This window comes from Tiliqua scincoides, chromosome 5, assembly GCF_035046505.1.
Source record: "Tiliqua scincoides isolate rTilSci1 chromosome 5, rTilSci1.hap2, whole genome shotgun sequence".
Taxonomy (NCBI): Eukaryota; Metazoa; Chordata; class Lepidosauria; order Squamata; family Scincidae; genus Tiliqua; species Tiliqua scincoides.
This window is the reverse complement of record NC_089825.1, coordinates 75735474-75754851: the sequence shown is the minus strand read 5'-3', so window position 1 is coordinate 75754851 and position 19378 is coordinate 75735474. Positions and strand designations below refer to the sequence as shown.

The following is a 19378-nucleotide window of genomic DNA, read 5'->3' as shown; positions in this document are numbered from 1 at the left end:
AAGTACACTCAATTACTCAAGATCTCAAGATCAAGATCTTTGATTATTTTGTTGTAAAATTAACAGAAAGTGTCTAAATGTTTGGCAGATGAACTAACAAGCTCTTCTTTGGCAGACTGACATCAGGATAAAGTTTGAACATAATGGGGAAAGGCGGTAAGTCTCTGCCTCTTTTTTTTCCTCAGATTTCAGATAAAGGTTTGCAGGCTGACTAAACTGAACCCAATTTCAGTGAAATGGTCAGTTGTACATTGCTAGAACATCTTGGTAATCAGGCCTTAAAGATATGTTGAATAAGAACATGCAAACTCTTTCAAGAAATAGCAATCCTTATTTCATTATTCATTCTTAATGAGTTCCCTTTTTACTTTAGAGTCAGCAGAAATCACCAGAAGTATTGATTATACTGTAAAGATAGCAGTTACATACTGAAACAAGTTTTCAAAGTACTAGGAATAATTAGGTGAACAATAGAAGCTAATAGAAAAATTCTATAATGGTCCTTTGCATACTGTGACCCAGATTTAACTCTAGTGTGTGTAATTATGCAACTAGTAATTGCGTGCTATAAAAAATTTTTGCCTAACCATTGCCAAATTTTGTTGCCAAATTCCTATCTTATATCTTGATTTATGCTTATGTAAGTCGTCAAGAATTTAAATTACTTAAATTGACACAGTTTCTTCATTTCAAGGAGCAGAAGGTGAAAAATAGTGACTTTGGTAATGGAATGGAGACATTTCATAGCTTATTATAACCCTTATTAAGGTTTCAGATGAGGAGGATAGGTTAAATTTATGGGTAATGATATTGATATGGCTATGAATTTCTGCTCAGATATGATAGACATGTATTAGGGTTGTGTTCTGAAATGATCTAATTTTTATTTTGCATCTTGTTACAAGTGTATTCATGAGAGCAACATAGTAGTTGAAACATTAATTAAGTCAGTCCATGTTCTGTGATTTTTAAGTATATTTCCTAAGCATTTTTTGGTGTCCCATTTTTCATGGGATTGTGGGCAGGGAAACATTGTAGCTGGGGTGAGGAAATGTTGCTGACATAAAATCTCATTTTCTAAACTGTGGACATCAACATTCTTACAGCTGAACTAGAAACACTTTGAATTCCCAGATGTTAGTGGCAAAATGTTAGTCCTGCCCAGAAATATTCCATATTTCTAGAATGTCATGCTCATAGTAATTTTCCAGCCCTGTCATAGGATGTAGTAGGCTTGCAGTGCAGTCCTATACACTACTCAGCCCCGCTGATTTCAGCGGGGCTTATTCCCACTTAAGCATGTGTAGGATCAGAGATTTAATGTTTCATTTACACATACAGAACTGCAGTAAATGTACATAAACGTAAGCACAAATGTTCGAGGAACAAATGCAAAAATTGCCTTTAAAGAATGAGAATTAAAGTTATGCAGCATTCACTATGTAGGAATTCAAGTATGAAAAATATTACTGTAGGCCTCATGGTGAACTAATCCAAGCAGCAATCTCCAGGAAATACTGCATTTTCTAATCATGTGTTGGTAAGACTGAGCTTCCAGTATCCCATAGGAGCAAGATGCATAATGCAACACAGCACAGATGCATAATGCAACACAGCACAGTGTTTTGAATCTACAGAGTTGTCAGAACTAACTTGGAGCAGAAACCCTAACCCTATAGCTCTTGTCATTTTTCGCCTCTTCTTGTTCCAAGTGAGTTTCTTTGAAATGGTGTGAGGGCTCAATGAAGTTTTTTCACATAGCTACCAAAATGAAAAGCTCAGTTGTATGCAAGAATTTATTATGCAGCTATGAACTCCCCTTTCCCAAAGTGGTATGCAGTTACAGACAGTAGAGCTTGCTGCTAGACTGCATTTGTATGTGTTTGATTTCAGCAGGGCTGCCAGATCTAGCCACAAATATTTAAGGTGGTTAGTCAGGAATGGTCTGTCTAAAACAACCAAACTCCATGATATTGCTGCTTTAAAAAATTATGTGCTTTTAATAGAGCTGTTTGGGGGGTGGGGTAGCTCAAATATAGTATGTGTTGAATGTACAGTTTGCAAAATAGAAGCCTTCATAAAGCTTTTAAGTGCAGTTGTGAGCAGAGCCGCATTTATACGGAATCAAAGTACCATAATTTCAATGTATAATTGTATTTATATCTCAGTGAGCAGCCCAGTTTAATTTTTTTTCTCATAATGAAGTTATTTCTAAATGTTCGGATGTAGTATGTTTTAGTAACCTTTCTTCCCAACCTTTTTTATATGGAAAGCTTAAATTACAAAGTAGACCACCTAAAATCAACTTACCCCTCCTCCCCTGCCTTTTACCTCTTATGAGAGAAGAACTCAATACGTCACCACAGACAAAACTGAGGTCCAAAGTATTGCCCTACTTGCTGTAGTGTTCCCTTTCCCATACAGCATTACATTTGGATGTATTTACTGTTTGAATACATTTGCCTTTTATGCCAGTGTCTTGGTGATCTTCTAGGATGACCAGGAACTTATTTTTCACTTCTATATGATCTTGGGAAGGAAGTGTTGTTGTCCTTTTCTCTAGTCTAGAACTATGATGAATGATGGCATAATGAGTGGCATGCCCCAATCTATAGATATGTTTTTTGAAGTCTCACAGCATGGCTTTTGCATGCCTCTCTGTCTACTCCAGGGAAAGACTGCTCTTGGAGGAGACACTGCTACTTGATTATTTACCAAAAGGCCAGTTACTGAAATCCCTGCTGAGCCACCATAGTTAATTGCACTTCATTTCTAAAGGGGTAATCTAACTTTTTCAGAGAAGCAATGTTCTCTGATCTCTGTTGGTGTTAGAGAGGCTGCACAGAAAATACTTGCATCAAGGAGAAATAAATAAATTTCATTTCACCAAAGCAAGCTAGTAAGCACCTAGCAATCTTAGCAAAGGGAAGGCTGAACAATTTAAGAAAGGAAAAGAAAAACGCACGTGTTGAATAAAATGCTCAAGTTGGTGTTTGTTGCATAAGTTATCTAGAGTTCATTCTGGTTGCAATCTCAAGTATTTGTCTCTTGCTGTCCCATCCCAGAATTATTCCTTTTGCCCGGCCTGTCCGCTATGAAGATGTGCAGCAGAAGGTGAAAACAGCTTTTGGGCAGCCTCTGGATCTCAATTATATGAATAATGAGGTATTAACATACATTGAACAAAGTGCCATGCAATATTTATTTCCTTCTAAAATGAATACTACTCAGATCCAGGGGGAAAATATAGTGGAAATACTCTTTCTTCCTACCCAGTGCCTGAGAATTCTCTAGGGCAGTGATTTTCAACCTCTTTTTTGTCTCAAGGCACACTGACAAGGTACTGAAATTGTCAGGGCAAAAATTGACAAGGCACACCATGCTGCTGGTGGGGAGCGCACATCCCCATTGGCCCTATTAACAAATAACCCTCCCGCAAACTCTCACAGCACACCTGCAGACCATTCGCGGCACACCAGTGGTTGAAATGGCTGCTCTAGGGAGATACAGTTTGTATGAAACAGACAAAGGTTTTCAAACAGTCAATTATATTGAAAATGTTGTCATAATAAAGAAAGGCCTGTGTGAGAGAATCTTACTGATGAGTATTGCCAGTTTGCATGCATGTGCGTATGCTTGGAAATATCAGCATTTTTGGTTCCCTTTGGAACCAGTGGAGATGGATGTTTTGGATTTACAGCATCCTTGCCAGTATTGCTGTTGTATCAGGGTGAGAAGCCTTGCTTGTTAATTTCATACACACACACCCTACCTTTGTGGAAACATGAAACACATTATGGGAGAATTTCTTTTTTTTTGTGGTCACTGATTAGGGGGGATGCATGCAGAAGCTGCCTGTATCAACACAGGGGTAGAAAGAATGTCCCTTGCCTGCAAAGCAACACAGCCTGAAATATATCTGCATGAGAATCCTACAGAAGGACTGCTGTAGCCTGTTTCCAATCTGAGTTTATTCATGAAGTCAGCCTCACTGAATCCCAAGTATTCCAACCAAAGAGCATTTAAATTTCTGTCCTGTGATGCTCATACCATGTTTAAAGTTTTTGTTGCCACATATTTAATATGTTTTTACTAATTGAGAGTCTGCTTTTGTTTTGCAGTTGTCTATTCCCTTGAAAAGTCAAGATGACCTTGATAAGGCAATAGATCTTTTGGACCGAAGCTCAAGTGTGAAAAGCCTTAGAATATTACTGCTGCCTCAGGACAGAAACCATGTGAGTAAAAGCAGTGTGAGCATACTGCAATTGTATATTTGCTATAAACTCTTGCCACCCATTAAGCAATACCATGATTTCTGGGCTGCAAGGTGTCTACCACCTCAGTTCTTCTCAAAGCATAAATAAATGTTTTCACAAAGGGCTGCCACTTCCAGTTTTCCCTTGAGTACATGTTTATAATGAAACTGTTTATCAAGGAAACTCTTATTTTGAAAAAGCAAAAGAATCTGATGTGCCCTTCTGTATTGCCTGTTACCAGCCTAGATAGGAAGAAAGGAAGGAAATCTTTTTCTCCCCTTCCCCACCAAATCACCAACAATGCCTCCCCAAGTGATTTATCTGGCAAAAATATGTGCTTTTAATATCTTCGTTTTAATAGTTACATTGTTTTGTTTATTAAACCTGTGCAATTAATTGCATTCACTTATCCTTTTGTTCTGTGTCTTGTATTGGAGCATACTTCATTCTTCAAAACGGGAAAGTAAAACATGGACTGCAAATAGGGGTCCATGAACCTGTTTGATCAACCTTTGGTGATCAACATTTGGGGCTGATATCAACCCTGCTGCAGCTCTGACTTGGATGAGCTGTGAGATCTCAGCTTTGGATGCTCTCAGAAGTTGTGAGCTGTAACTGCTTCTGAGTACCTCCAAAACTCAGTGTGAGTTCAGAGACGATCCACTTCCTACCTCTCCTTTTTTGTTGCAATTAAAATGCTGGGTTCCCCAAAATAGGTTGCTTAAATTTTGTTTGTCTCTGTTTTCATCAGACCAGCTCAACATCCCATTCTGGGATGCCAAAACAAGTCAGAATCAAAACTTCACAATCCGTGGGAGATGTGAACACTGCCTATCAACCACCAGAAGCCAGGAGCAGGCACCTGTCCATCAGTGAGTATTAGTGGCCTGGCAACCCAAATTCTGTTGGATGAATTACAGTCAATATGTGAAATACAACCCTGCCAAATTTGGGGGCTGAGCTGTGATCCACCGCTCCAAAATTTTCCTTTTGTCAGCATCCCATAACTCTTACTGAGTCTCAACTCTGCAAAGTATTTTTCTTCAGCTTTGCTGGCCATCTTTGCATTACCTATGTCCCTCTTTCCTTTAAGGTATGTGCTTTCTTTAAATTCTGACTTGTCTGGAAACAAAGGTTTCATATGTCTCATAGATTTTTTTCATATATTTAAAAAAAGAAAAAGCACAAACCATGGACAGGATAGTCCCTGCACTTGGCTTCATTTGTACTGTGATTCAATTCTTGGTTTCATTTTCAGTATCAGGGAGGATACCTGGAGGGAAAGTGCTTCTTGCTATGAACAGGAAGATCTTTCTTCCAAAATTACAGTTTATCAATCCCACGGACATACAGAAATTCATACTTGCAGAACATGTGGCATGACTGTTTCATATCCATATCTACCTTTGTCTGTAGAATGAAGCCTGTTCCACCTTTTGTATCAGCAAAATGTGCAAACAGAAAACACTGTCCTTACTAAACTTCACACCTGTTCTTCCTCTATCCTCATTCTAGTAGCTCTTTACAAAAGTGCTGCCCTAGATAACTTCTCTGTAGAGACAATTATGTTTGGGATGCTAACTATGCTAACTATGTAGATGTTGGTGTGTTAATTATGCTGAGTGCTAATTACTTCTGTAGCTATATGAAGATTGGAAAGAGCTAGGTGTGTTAACAATTATCACCCTGCTATTTACATATAAAGCCAAAAACAAAATCCTGTGACACCTTAAAGACTAAGGGCCCAAACTTATCCAATTTTCTAGTGCCAGTGCTGCTGTGCCTATGAGATATGCACTGCTTCCTGTGTTGAGGAGGCAGTCACAGAGACCTCCTCAGGGTATGGAAACATATGTTCCCTGAGCTGTAAATAAGTTGTGGGGACCAGATGGGGAAATGTAAAAGTGGCATTTGAGGGATAGACTAGGCATTTCTAGGGTTCAGGAAAAGTTTGACTGAAAAAGGAAACTGTTTCCAGGCATAACAAATATTTTTAGAAATAATGCAGATAAAATAATACAGGCATAATAGAAAGCCAGTTCTGTTCAAGATAGAAGAACATAGAGAATGCTGCAAATTGATGTCTTGCTTGTGTCTATGAGGGTTTCCGTTTTTCTTCTAGCTCTGTGCAGCCACGTGCTTTACTTGCAGGGACACCAGTGAGCCATGTTCAGTGTTCAGTTTGTCCAGATGAATTTCATAAAGTGGATGTGTGCTTACAATGATGTAAATTAACAGAATGGATCCACTGGAATGGTTTTATGACCTTAAACTTCTTTGTTGCTGTAAGCAACAAAGTGGGATGACTGTGGGACAGTTTGCAGAAACCAATTCTGAACTGACCACGCTTCCTACTCCATCTTTCAAGGGGTGCACTCTGCATTGTGGTGAAACTTCTGATGTTCTGTGATTGCCACTTGGAAGTGGCAAGACTTAAGATGTCACACCACCTCATTCCCATTTTCTTAGTTGCCCACATTTTCATTCTTCACACAGAAGGTTTCCACATCAGTTCCTATGCCCATGAGGTTATGGCGAGGAGTGTCTCTAAATGTTCTGGGAACCAGAAACATAGCTGTAACAGACACGTGGGTGTACAGTCGGATGTGGGAAACTTCAATTTTTTACTTCCCTAGAAAATCTCAAATTCACTGTCTTGATCAATCAATGCTGGGAAGACAGACACCATGGCAACACAGACAGGAACACATGCTTGTATGCATTAACATCCAATCCTCTTCACGCATTCCACTTTTGGGCTTGCCTTGAGATTCTCATTCATGGTTAAGTAACTACAAGATTACTTGCAATTAACTTGTTTAAGTAACTGTCATCTTGTTTAAGTAACTGCAAGATGCTCTACATCATTTCTGTAGTATCTCATCTCTAGATCTCATCTATGATGAAATCTCTTAAGATTCCATTGCTGTAGTTTCTGTTCCTCCCTGAGGCCGGTTGTTTCCATTGTCTTCTATATGGGCGACAAACTCCCCCATGCTGCCTTCTGCAGAAACTATAGCTACAGATAAGCTTTCTGGTTTCTTTTTAATTTCACTCAAGCTGCAGGAAACATGAATGTTACTTTCCAGACACATGCAGTACTGTCTGAACATTCTGAATAGATTAAATACAGCAATAAAGGCATAGGACTTTGGAGACACCTTTCTCTCATTTTCCTTAGCATCCCTGCTGACACCGTGTATCACCCAAGGTGTAAATCAGTAAAGACTATCAGAGTTTAATTCTTCTGCACATTGTGTCTTTAAGTTTGTGTTTTCCTTTTTACAAAGCGTTATCAGTCTGTTTCTTGAAGGTTTCTGAAAAAAGGGATAGGTAAAGTTACTCTCTGACAGATTGCATGTACATTTTGAATACCTGCAAAGTCAATAAAACAAGTTCAGATACCTTAATAGTGATCTGCTATTGAGGCCTCATTTCTGGTGCCTGTTTCAGCACTGTTGCCAGAGACCTTTTCTAGTTATTTTCAATGGCTCCTCACACCTTGTCTCAACTGCTGTGTTTCATTGATATATAGTGTGTGCATACTTAATAATGGAAGTGTTTCAGTTGTGCAGGAAAGAACAGCATTTTCCATTCGTTAAGATTCCCTCTCTCTTATAAGTCCCTTTTAAACAGCATTTTTTAAATCCTCAGGTTCTCAGAATACAGGCCGAAGTTCTCCTCCTCCGGGGTATGTTCCAGAGAGGCAACAACGAATTGCTCGTCAGGGATCCTATACTAGCATCAACAGTGAAGGAGAGTTCATTCCAGAGACCAGTGAACAGTGTGTGAGTGTGTTGCAGATGAAAAATGTCTAAATAAATTAGTGCAACCTTCTAATCTCCTGCATTGTACTCATCATCTTAAAATGTTTGTTGGCAGAATGTTCTGCCATATAGCTGTGTATCTGCAAATGCTAATGTGCATGTCCCTTTGAACGTGTAGGTGCAGCTGTACATATGAGTATATGTCTATACATATGTATGCTTGAAAGCAGCTTCAAGTGCAATAAGTCTTATTTCATTCTTGATTTGATTTAACTTGATTCATGGGATTTCCACCTGGGGGGGTGATGAAATGCATGGGACTAAGGAGTCGGACTTGTGTTAATTTTTGGCTGTATAATTGCTGTGACTTCTGGCATCCTCTTTCTTTCCTGTCTGCTCACTCATCCATTAACACAGTGAATGAAAATGTTGCCAGATGAGCAAATAGGTGGTTCCATACATGTTTGAGATGCCTGAGACTTCCATTGCCTATAGCAGCAGTCTCCAAACTAGAGATCGCTGTATCCTACCTGGAAAAACCTTCTCTTTCCAGTGCTTACCATTCCACTGCAGCACCATGTCGTATTGCCTTCCATTGCTGTCCAAAAGGGGTGGGCAGACGTTCAACTTTAGGGATCCTGGACCTTTAACAATTCTATAGAAGGGGGAATTTCAGCAGGTGCAGCTTGTCATCTCACAGATAATTCTCTCTCCTACACAATTGTTAAAGGTCCAGGATCCCTAAAGTTGAATGTTTGCCCACCCCTGTGGTACAGGGACACTCTGGGCATTTGACAGGGTCTCCGCAGGCTGTGCAGCAAGATGTCTAAGCAGACATGTCTGCCCAGAACCTCCCCATACAGCAATGGAATGGAAGTGCTACTGCGGAATGTAAGAGCCACTCATGGGGGAGAGGGATTAGGCAGGTTGCCAGATTGGGCCCATGGGGCTGGAATCTGAAGAGCTCTGGCCTATAAAATCAAATTCTTGTGTACAGAATATAGGATCTAACCTAAGAATCTATCTTTGCCAGCTCTAACCAAAGGAACCTAAAATCCATTGATCTTCCTTCTCTCTGTGTTTTTCTTTGTACTTTGTATGTACTGCATATTTACCAGGTTAGGCTTAAACTTGTGCTGCTTTGATTTTCTTTTGCAGATGTTGGATCCTTTAAGTAGTGCTGAAAATTCGATATCTGGGAGTTGTCAGTCCTTGGACCAGTCAGGAGGCAGGTATGGATTTGTGTTTGTGCAGTATATTCATGGGTGAACAACTTCTTAAGGCCATCCCATGAACTGTGATTTTTTTTTGTAAGGCTGTGCAAAATCATTTGGAAGTCAAAATCATTTCACAGTATTAATCCTGGATAATGGTTTGTTTGTGAACTCACAATCCAAGAAATAATCCCTATTTGTGACTATGCTGGAAGTGTGCTTTTGGCAAAGCTGTTTCTCATGTAGATTTCAGAGCACTTTTAGGTTTGCTATAGAGAAAAGTAAAAATGCTTTTAGAATGGAAGTTTCTACACTGTATCTAAAATGGCTACAGAAGAGTTAGGTCAAGAATTTTCTTCACTTGAAGAATTTTATTCTGTCCCCACTATCTGCTGGAGGAATCTTCTTCTCCTGACTTTGTCCCCACCCCATTTCTTTGTTGGACTCCCCAAATACCTATTGGAGTGTTGATTATTGAAGCAATCTTTTACACAGGGAAAAGAATGAACTTCTCTGATGCCCATCTATAAATTTGTCAAACGTTTCACATTACTATAATGGGAAGAACTATATTTGAACTGTAATGGGAGAAAAAAATGGGGTATTTAGAAAAGCCAAAAATGCACAAGCTAAACATTGCATTGCACCTTTGGACAGGAATTTTTACAGTTAACCCTGTGTGCCAAGATTGAAGTTTTTTCCCAGAACTCTGATAGAGATTGGAAGGCATTCTCTGTCTGCTCCTCTCATGCAGAGAGAGATGGGACTATCTTGCCAACTGAATCCACAGTGGGAGGGACTCACTGATATCCAGACTTGTCCACCTTTGTGATAGGGAAGTACGGTATAGGTGAGATCCTCAGAGCCTGTTATTCAAGCCTGTTAAAATTTTCAAATACTCAAATGAATATATGGCATTTGAAGCCACAGGAATTCCACAATACTACACTGGGTACAGTTGTCTAATTGTGATAAAATGATTAATTGTCATTTACTTAGCTTTATGTTACACAGCCTATTTTTCAGCTGGGGGTGGGAGCAGATAACTTTTTTTCTTTTTATCACATTAATCAGTAATGTAGGTCATTCTTATTTCTAGTTTACAGATGCAAAACTGAGTCCTCTTTCTCCTTCTCCCACCCCTCTATCCAAACCAGCCTTTCCTTTAGGAAATCCCGCATGTCCAGGGCTCAAAGCTTTCCAGACAATAGGCAAGACTTTTCAGGTATGTCAGTCTTCTGTCCAAAAAAACTGTAGTGGTTGTGGTTGTAGTGGTTGTCAGGTGTGTGGAGTCACTTCCTTCTATTTGCTTCTCTGCAAATAGAGAATAGCCTATTCTCTGCAAATAGCCTTTCCTAGTCAGGACTCTGTATTCCAAGTATAAGTTCTAGGAAAAGAAAAATATGAAGACAGTGTATCTTTAAAGCAGTGGTCAGCTAGTTAAGTGGCTGGCAAACCAGTCTAGGGTAAAATCCACTGGAGTAGGGCCAGGTTACATCTACCTCTCTAGGCCAAATGTTATGTACATCTTTTCCGTTGGGTGTGTTTTTTTCCTTGTAAAATAACAGTGATGGGAGGGAACCAGGACAGGATCTGGATTGGGATCACAATGTAGGATTGAGATTGTGTAACCTTCTATTCTACATTATTTTGTTACTAAAAATCTTCCTCCAACCCCTGCAAGCAGCCCTGAGTGAGCCATTGCAGTAAATTGCACCTCTGGGGCTAATAGCTGCTTTAGAGGTGTGTGTGTGTGTGTGTGAGAGAGAGAGAGAGAGAGAGAGAGATTAGTTTTATTAAACACATTATTAATTAATATTAAAATTAAAATTAATATCGCACTTAGCAAACATGCAGTGAGGAGTTTACTTTTTCTTTTCCTCTCTTGAGATGTCTAGTGATGCAGTCAGTGTATTACTCTGAAAAAGAGTAACTGAGTTGCACAGTATTCAGTCAGGTGACTTGTTCTGCCTCTTTACCCTTGATCCTAGATCGTGAGAATCAGGTCTATGACAAAGCAGGGAAAGGTGGGACGTACCCTCGCCGTTACCACGTATCCATGCAGCACAAAGATTATAATGATGGTAGGTATGCTGGTTCTAGAGGAAAGTGGCCTGTTTTAGCCCTGGTAAGGTTGCTACCTGACATCTCTCCTGAGAGGATCTGCCTGCTTCCGTAGTTGCCAAATCTCTCTTTTCTCCTGAAACTGCTTGGGAGAACTAGGCTGGGCAGAGACAGGATTGCACAAGTAAGAGGATGACTTTCACTTGCTTTTCCTGAAATAAAATGGCTCAAGAAGTTGAAGAGGAGGGAGGTGGAAGTAGGGCTGTATTCATTCAGGGAGCCTGTAACTCCCTTATATCTTTCTTTCTCATCTTCCTGGGTTGGAAGGGAAATAGGAGTGCATGAGTAAGGGGACTCTCCTTCGCTTGCACACTTCAATGCCCAAGAAGGGGGAATGTTGTGGGAAGACAAAGCCTGGGTATTGTGGCTCAGTTCACCAGCAACCCTTTGAGGACCAGGGCCACACAGACACACACATGTGTCCCTTTGGTAGATTAATTGTTCGTTTATCCCAGCAATTAGGGATGAGATTAATCTAGAGCAAAATTGTCAAAAAAGTACCTTTTGTGTAACATTTCACATCTGCAAGTACATTCTATCTCAAGTACTGGCGTTTCCTGCATTTGCTTATTTGCAAACCCAACAACTTTTCTGACTCATGCTACTCTCCTCAGGCCGGAGAACATTTCCTCGCATCCGGCGTCACCAGGGCAACCTCTTCACGTTGGTGCCATCCAACCGCTCCATGAGTACCAATGGAGAGAACCTGGGCATTACAGTGCAGTATCTAGACCCTCGTGGACGCCTGCGGAGTGCTGACAGCGAGAATACTCTCACCGTGCAGGAGAGGAATGTCCCGACCAAATGTAAGCAGACAGCCCCAGGTTTGGGAGCAGGGACACCAGAAATGGATGGTAATTGCTTGTGAGTTCAGGATGTGTAAAAGGAAGCATGCATCACTGAATCTCTAGAATTGCTACAGGATATTGTGTAGTGACTTTCAATTAGATGAAATAAAATAGTACAGCTCCCAGTTAGATCCAGAGGAACCAACATGAATGTCACACAATGATTGTTGTCATGGAAATGAATTTGGGAGAATTGAGGTGAATTCCTGGGGAGGAACAGCAAGGAAATCACGCTTGATTACCTTTACAGATGCTATAGGCCTAACATGGGTAGATAAATGACAAGATAAGCACATCATTTTATATGGGTTCTTACTCTTTAGCTCTGAGGAGAACCTCCACTTACCAAATACTAAGAATAACTGTTTCCATTTCATTGTGCTTATGTGGTTCCCTGCAGCTTTTAGATGGTCACTGTCAGAGAGAAATGAAGTTGAGATTGATGACCCTCTGGTGTGACATAGCCGTTCTTATGACCTGGGGAGAGAGAGCAGTAAACTTGGTAAAAGAAGATTTGAGATCATTTGTGTGTCTGTAGGATGTGTGTGTCCTATAGACTTTTCAGAGTAGAACACGTTAAAAAGAGCTCTATTTGGCGGCCTTTTTATGGCAATATCTTATTTCATTATTAGGAGCACCCCCTGTTGCAACTCTTTTAGTCCCTGAGTAAAGCAGGAATAACTTATTTCTTTTGGTGATGATTGAAGATGGTGTTTCATGACAGTGTTATAAGGGTGGAATGACTCTTATTTTTGTCAGCTCCGAGTGCTCCAGTCAACTGGCGACGAGGGAAACTCTTGGGACAAGGTGCTTTTGGTCGTGTCTACTTGTGCTATGATGTGGATACAGGTAGAGAACTTGCAGCTAAACAGGTCCAGTTTGACCCAGACAGTCCTGAAACAAGCAAGGTACCTGAATGATAACTTCAAAATAATAATAATATTTGTTGTTATTAAGGGCATATGCTCAGATTACAAAATACCAACTAAACCTTTCCTGTGCACTCTGCAGGGGGGAGGGAACCTCTATTTCCATTCCCAAAACCTTGGTGTAGCAGGATAATAATGGATTTTAAGGTTACCAGGAAGGAGACTGGTGAACAAAAGTGTGTAGGGGAAAAAACTAGAATTTTGACAGCCCTTCTCAGCAAGCAGTTTTCTTGGGAGCCACTTTGACAGCTGAGGGGGAGGTGGTGGTGACAGTAACCTCGATCCCCTTTCCTAAGGTTGCCTGCAAGCAGACCTCACAGTTATGCACGTTTCAAACGGGGAGCTAAAATACTGTAGTAAGTGTCTTTTAGACATGTGAACCTTAAAGTTTCCTTCCTAAAAGAAGTTTTAATATGCCTGATTTTTTTTTAAGGCTTCATACCTTCAGCATCACAACCTAGTCTTATAGCTGTAGTGATCTAACAAAGCTTGAAACTGATGACCAAACTAGATGTTGTGAGGGAAATAATGGGGTGGTGGCAGGATTTGCCTGCCTTGCCTGCCAGTTATCCCTCCAAATTATTTCCTTCATGGGAAGGACTGTTCTAAAATACATTTTCTCAACTGGATTCAGAAATTCTGAGTGCCATTGAGGGGAAAATGACCTCAAGAGGTGTTTGTGAGGGAGAAGTGGCAATGTGGGTATGATTAAGAACACTGCCCCCTTGCTGGCTTATAACTACCTTTGTAATCATTCCTGCATTCTGTTATCCTGGCAAACATGGGTTTGGGGTCACATGTTTGCAAGTGTAAGTCATTTAGTTCATTTACAGCCCAGACCCATCCTTGTCACTTCTACCAGCTGTGGCTGTAATGCATTACTTTTGTTGAAGATGCTGAAAACATCACAGGAAGGATCAAGTTTGTATTCTTGAATATCTGACCAAGTCTCATTGCCATTGACACTTAAGAGAGGATTTGACCCATAGAGATTGCAGTCTCATGCAGTTCATGATCTAAAGAATTCTAAAGAAGTTGTGGATACACAGAATAGAGGCAGACAACCTGACATCATCTGACTGTTATGTTTTGCTGCATCTCCCTCTGTCTTGAACTTCCAGGGAGGGAGAGGTCAACATCCTCTCAGTTCAATCTTGAAATATTTCTCCAGCAAAATAAACTGCTTGGTGTCATCAGCATTGTTAAAAAGAGATCATAGAGTGACCAGAGGGCTCCTTATCCTGCTCCCACCCCATTGTCTAGCCAACGCTATCATGCTAGTATGTACCCCACCCACCCAATTGCACCCAATTGGTTCTCTGTATGCTTGCAGGAAGTGAGTGCTTTGGAGTGTGAGATCCAGCTGCTGAAAAACCTTCAGCATGAGCGTATTGTCCAGTATTACGGGTGCTTAAAGGACCGAGCAGAGAAGACCTTGAGCATTTTCATGGAGTACATGCCAGGGGTAAGAGTTGGACCTGCTCTCTAGGAAACTTCTGTCATCTGCTTCTGACTAAAGTGGGTTGCAGGATGATTGTTTTTTTTTCTTCAGATTGTTATTGTTAAACTGTCTTAAAAAAGGCATTTTCACTGTTACAGGTGTGCGCCCCTTAGCGACCTACTTACACCAAGATTGCATATGCGATGACCATGTGTGCTCATGTGGTTGTCGGAGGCGCACACCCCAACCCTCCGAATGTGAAGGGAACTCTGCTTCCCTTGCCTCCAGAGGGTTGTCTGAGCCTCCCAGAGGCAGCACATGTCCAAGTACTGCCTCTGCAAGGCTCAAACTGAGGGAAATTGAGCCTCTTGCATGATTTCTGGTGTCCTCCATGAAACCAGAAGTCGTGCGAGAGCCACAATTTCCCTCTGCCTGAACCTTCCAGAGACAGCGTTCTGACGTGCGCTGCCTCTGGGAGGCTTAGACAACCCTCCCAAGGGGAGGGGAGCCAAGCATCCCACACCCTGCGGAGGGTTCAGATTGCATCAAGCACCGCTTGATAACGGGGATCACAGTCCCAATCCCCTTCGTTAACTGGTGCATGACTGTAATTTGATATGTTTATACTAAACCTTGTCTGTGAGCATACAATTGAAATAGATGCATTAAGAAAAGTAAGCAGGAAGGGGATAAAAAGAGACTGGAGAAAGAGAGGCATTAAATATAAAACAGCAAGTTGGAGAAGGTCTGGGAGGGTAAATGAATCTTGAGATGCTTCTTTGAGTGAGGAGTGAAGTATATAAATACCTGATGGCAGTGAATTCCAAAGTTGTGTAAGAAAACAAAGGCAGGAGACAACAGATGTAAGGTCCAATCCTATTCAACTTTCCTGTGCCAGTGCAGCTGCCCCAAGGCACTTCCTGCGGGCTAGGGAGCCCTGAGGACGCTCGCGTAGGGCTCCCCACACCCCCAGGATGCTGCTACAGGGACTGGTGAGTGCATCCCAGTCCCTGCAGCCCCCTGAGCGATGCAATCCTGGGGATTGTGTCGCTACCTCTTCGCTGCCTTCTCACTGCCCCCACCCCTTAAGGGGGCAGAGGCCAGGGCCTTCAGGCTGGGGCGTCGCGATGCCCCAGTTTTAAAACCACTGCCTTAATCTAATGAAAAGATTGGTGTTAATTGAATGCAAAGCTCTGAGCTATAAAGAAAAATTAAGGAAAAAAGCAGAGGAGGAGCAATAGGAGGAGGAGAGGAGAAAAGCAGAGGAGCAGTAAACCAGTGATCTTCAACCATTGTGCCATGGCACACTGGTGTGCCATGAATGATCTGCAGATGTGCCATAGGAGTATGGTGGAGGATCATTTATTAGTAAGGCTATTGAGGGATGTGAGCCCTCCACTGGCAGCATTGTGTCTTGTTGATTGTCCAAAATCTGGAGTGTGCCTTGACAATTTTAGCACCTTGTCAGTGTGCCATGAGATGAAAAAGGATAAATGCTGGTATCAGCATTTAAAAGTAAGTGTAAGTTTTTAAACAGAATACAATGAAGGAAAGGAAGTACCATATAAAGAAGAAAGAAGAGAAGAGACAAACCAAAAACAAACAAACTGTGGAATGAAGAACAGATATCGGGGGTTTAAAATCAGGGGTCTCTAAACCTTTCGGCCAAAGGGCCACATCAAATATCTGTCACTGTGTTGAGGGCTGGGAAAAAAGTTAAATATAAAATTTAAATAAATACATTAGAGATGGAACTTAGATGAATGACTGAAATGAATGAATGAATGGGCTCAAACATCCAAGATTTCTCCCAGAACCAACACAGCTCAAGAAATAAAGCACACACACTTAAATGGACCCCCATTCCCCCCCTCCCCCACAAGCACAACTCTGGTTGTGTCTGGTCAACTGGACCAGAGGCTCTCGGGATCGAAGGTTGGCTGTGGGCCCCTGTTTTAAATAGTAATACCAATATAAGAACATAAGAACAGCCCCACTGGATCAGGCCATAGGCCCATCTAGTCCAGCTTCCTGTTTCTCACAGCGGCCCACCAAATGCCCCAGGAAGCACACCAGCTAACAAGAGACCTGCATCCTGGTGCCCTCCCTTGCATTGGCATTCTGGCATAGCCCATTTCTAAAATCAGGAGGTTGCACATACACATCATGGCTTGTAACCCATAATGGATTTTTCCTCCAGAAACTTGTCCAATCCCCTTTTAAAGGTATCCAGGCCAGATGCCCTCACCACATCCTGCGGTAAGGAGTTCCACAGACCGACCACATGCTGAGTAAAGAAATATTTTCTTTTGTCTGTCCTAACACTCAAATTTAGTGGATGTCCCCTGGTTCTGGTGTTATGTGAGAGTGTAAAGAGCATCTCTCTATCCACTTTATCCTTCCCATGCATAATTTTGTATGTCTCAATCATGTCCCCCCTCAGGCGCCTCTTTTCTAGGCTGAAGAGGCCCAAACGCCATAGCCTTTCCTCATAAGGAAGGTGCTGCAGCCTAGTAATCATCTTAGTCGCTCTCTTTTGCACCTTTTCCATTTCCACTATGTCCTTTTGGAGATGTGGCGACCAGAACTGGACACAACACTCCTGGTGTGGCCTTACCATTGGTTTGTACAACGGCATTATAATATTAGCTGTTTTGTTCTCAATACCTTTTCTAATGATCCCAAGCATAGCATTGGCCTTCTTTACTGCCGCCGCACATTGGGTCCACACTTTCATCGACCTGTCCACCACCACCACCCCAAGATCTCTCTCCTGATCTATCACAGACAGCTCAGAACCCATTAGCCTATATACTGTTAATAATAATAATGTGAAGTTTTGATTTTTTGCCCCAATGTGCATGACTTTATACTTACTGACTTAATTCCTTGGTCAGGAGGGGCCGTTTGGGCAGCGGTATTTGCCCGAGGTCTTCTGCCGTGAAGACAGATGCAAAGAACTCATTCAATTTCTATGCCATCTCTAAGTCTCCTTTTATCTCCCCTTTCCCTCCCTCACCATCCAGAGGGCCAACCGCTTCTCTGGTGGGTTTCCTGCTTCTAACATATTTGAAGAAGCTTTTATTATTCCCCTCAATGTTGCTGGCCATGCGTTCCTCATAGTCTCGCTTGGCCTTCCGTATCACCTTCTTACATTTCTTTTGCCAAAGTTTATGTTCCTTTTTATTCTCTTCATTAGGGCAAGACCTCCATTTACGGAAGGAAGCTTCCTTGCCCTTTACGGCCTCTCCAAGTTGGCTGGTTAGCCATGCGGGCACCCTCCTGGACTTAGTGGAGCCCTTCTTCCTTTGCGGTATACACTTCCGCAGGGCCTCTATTACTGTTGTTTTAAGCAGCCTCCATGCACTCTGGAGAGATTGGACTCTTTTTACCTTCCCTTTCAACCTCCTTCTAACCAGCCTCCTCATTTGAGGGAAGTCCGCTCGTCGGCAGTCAAGGGTTTTTGTGAGAGATTTGCCCGGTATTCTTCCTCCGACGTGCAGGTTGAAACGGGTCACAACACGATCACTGTTCCCCAATGGCTCCGTAACATTGACATCTCTAACCAGGTCCTGAGTACCGCACAATATTAAATCCAGAGTCACCTGTCCTCTGGTGGGCTCCATGACTAGCTGCTCTATAGTACATCCCCAGTATTACATCACTCCACTGGCCTGGTAATTTAACCCACAGAGATTCTATGGTGGAGTCAGACCTGCCTTCAATCTCTACTTTGCTGGATTCTAACCCTTCCTTAACGTAAATGGCCACCCCACCCCAACACGCCCCTCCCTGTCCCTCCTGTAGAGTTTATAACTCGGAATTGTGGAATCCCACTGATTTTCCACATTCCACCAGGTTTCCATTATGCCGTTATGCCCACTATGTCAATGTTTTCCCTAGTCACCAGACATTCCAGTTCTCCCATCTTTGCTCGGAGACTTCGGGTATTTGCATAAAAGCATTTGTATGTGGAATGCCCCAGGATGCGCTGCTTATTAGCTCCTTTGTCCCCGCATCCTCTCACTGTGCCAAACTGTCTATCACATCCCATCACGCTACCATTCCCATTTTCTTCTCCTACTCTGCCTTTACCTTGTTGTTCTCTAACCTCCCCATCCTCGTCCCATAGGGATGAGGAGTTCCGAACCGGATGCACCTCAGCTCCTGTCGGCTTTCCCCCAGGGATCAGTTTAAAAGCTGCTCTGCCACCTTTTTAATGTTATGCGCCAGCAGTCTGGTTCCATTCTGGTTCAAGTGAAGCCTGTCCCTCTTGTACAGGTCCTGCTTGTCCCAAAACGTTCCCCAGTGCCTAACGAATCTAAACCCCTCCTCCCTACACCACCGTCTCATCCACACATTGAGACCCCTGATCTCCGCCTGCCTAGCTGGCCCTGTGCATTGAACAGGTAGCACTTCCGAGAACGCTACCTTTGAGGTCCTGGCTTTCAGCTTCCTACCTAATAGCCTAAATTTGACCTCCAGGACCTCCCGGCTACACTTGCCCACGTTGTTGGTGCTGACATGCACCACAACTGCTACCTCCTCCCCAGCACTGTCTACCAGCCTGTCTAGATGAGAAGTGATGTCCGCAACCTTCGCACCAGGCAGGCAAGTCGCCATGCAGTCCTCACATCTGTCGCAAACCCCCCTCTCTTTGTTTCTGATAATCGAATCCCCCACTACAAGATGCCCCCGACCCTCCTCCCGCCGAGGAGTATCCTGAGTGTGTTCGGATACGGGCCTGTCCCCTGGAGAAGGGGTCCCCCCCTAGGGGATTGTTTCCCTCCTCTCCAGGA

At 42.4% G+C, this 19378-nt stretch overlaps 1 protein-coding gene across 2 annotated transcripts in view; it reads left to right on the top strand.

The window, feature by feature from the left end:
* MAP3K3 (mitogen-activated protein kinase kinase kinase 3) overlaps positions 1-19378 on the top strand; it is a 59542-nt gene that overhangs the window by 20745 nt on the left and 19419 nt on the right. The window contains exons 4-14 of one of the 2 annotated variants that reach the window (XM_066627901.1): positions 116-156; positions 3066-3165; positions 4122-4235; positions 5008-5128; positions 7911-8044; positions 9182-9255; positions 10395-10462; positions 11229-11321; positions 11976-12167; positions 12969-13117; positions 14472-14603. In XM_066627901.1, coding sequence (XP_066483998.1) covers positions 116-156; positions 3066-3165; positions 4122-4235; positions 5008-5128; positions 7911-8044; positions 9182-9255; positions 10395-10462; positions 11229-11321; positions 11976-12167; positions 12969-13117; positions 14472-14603 — 1218 coding nt within the window. The remainder of the gene's footprint in view (positions 1-115; positions 157-3065; positions 3166-4121; positions 4236-5007; positions 5129-7910; positions 8045-9181; positions 9256-10394; positions 10463-11228; positions 11322-11975; positions 12168-12968; positions 13118-14471; positions 14604-19378) is intronic. The other variant, XM_066627902.1, reaches the window with a different exon arrangement.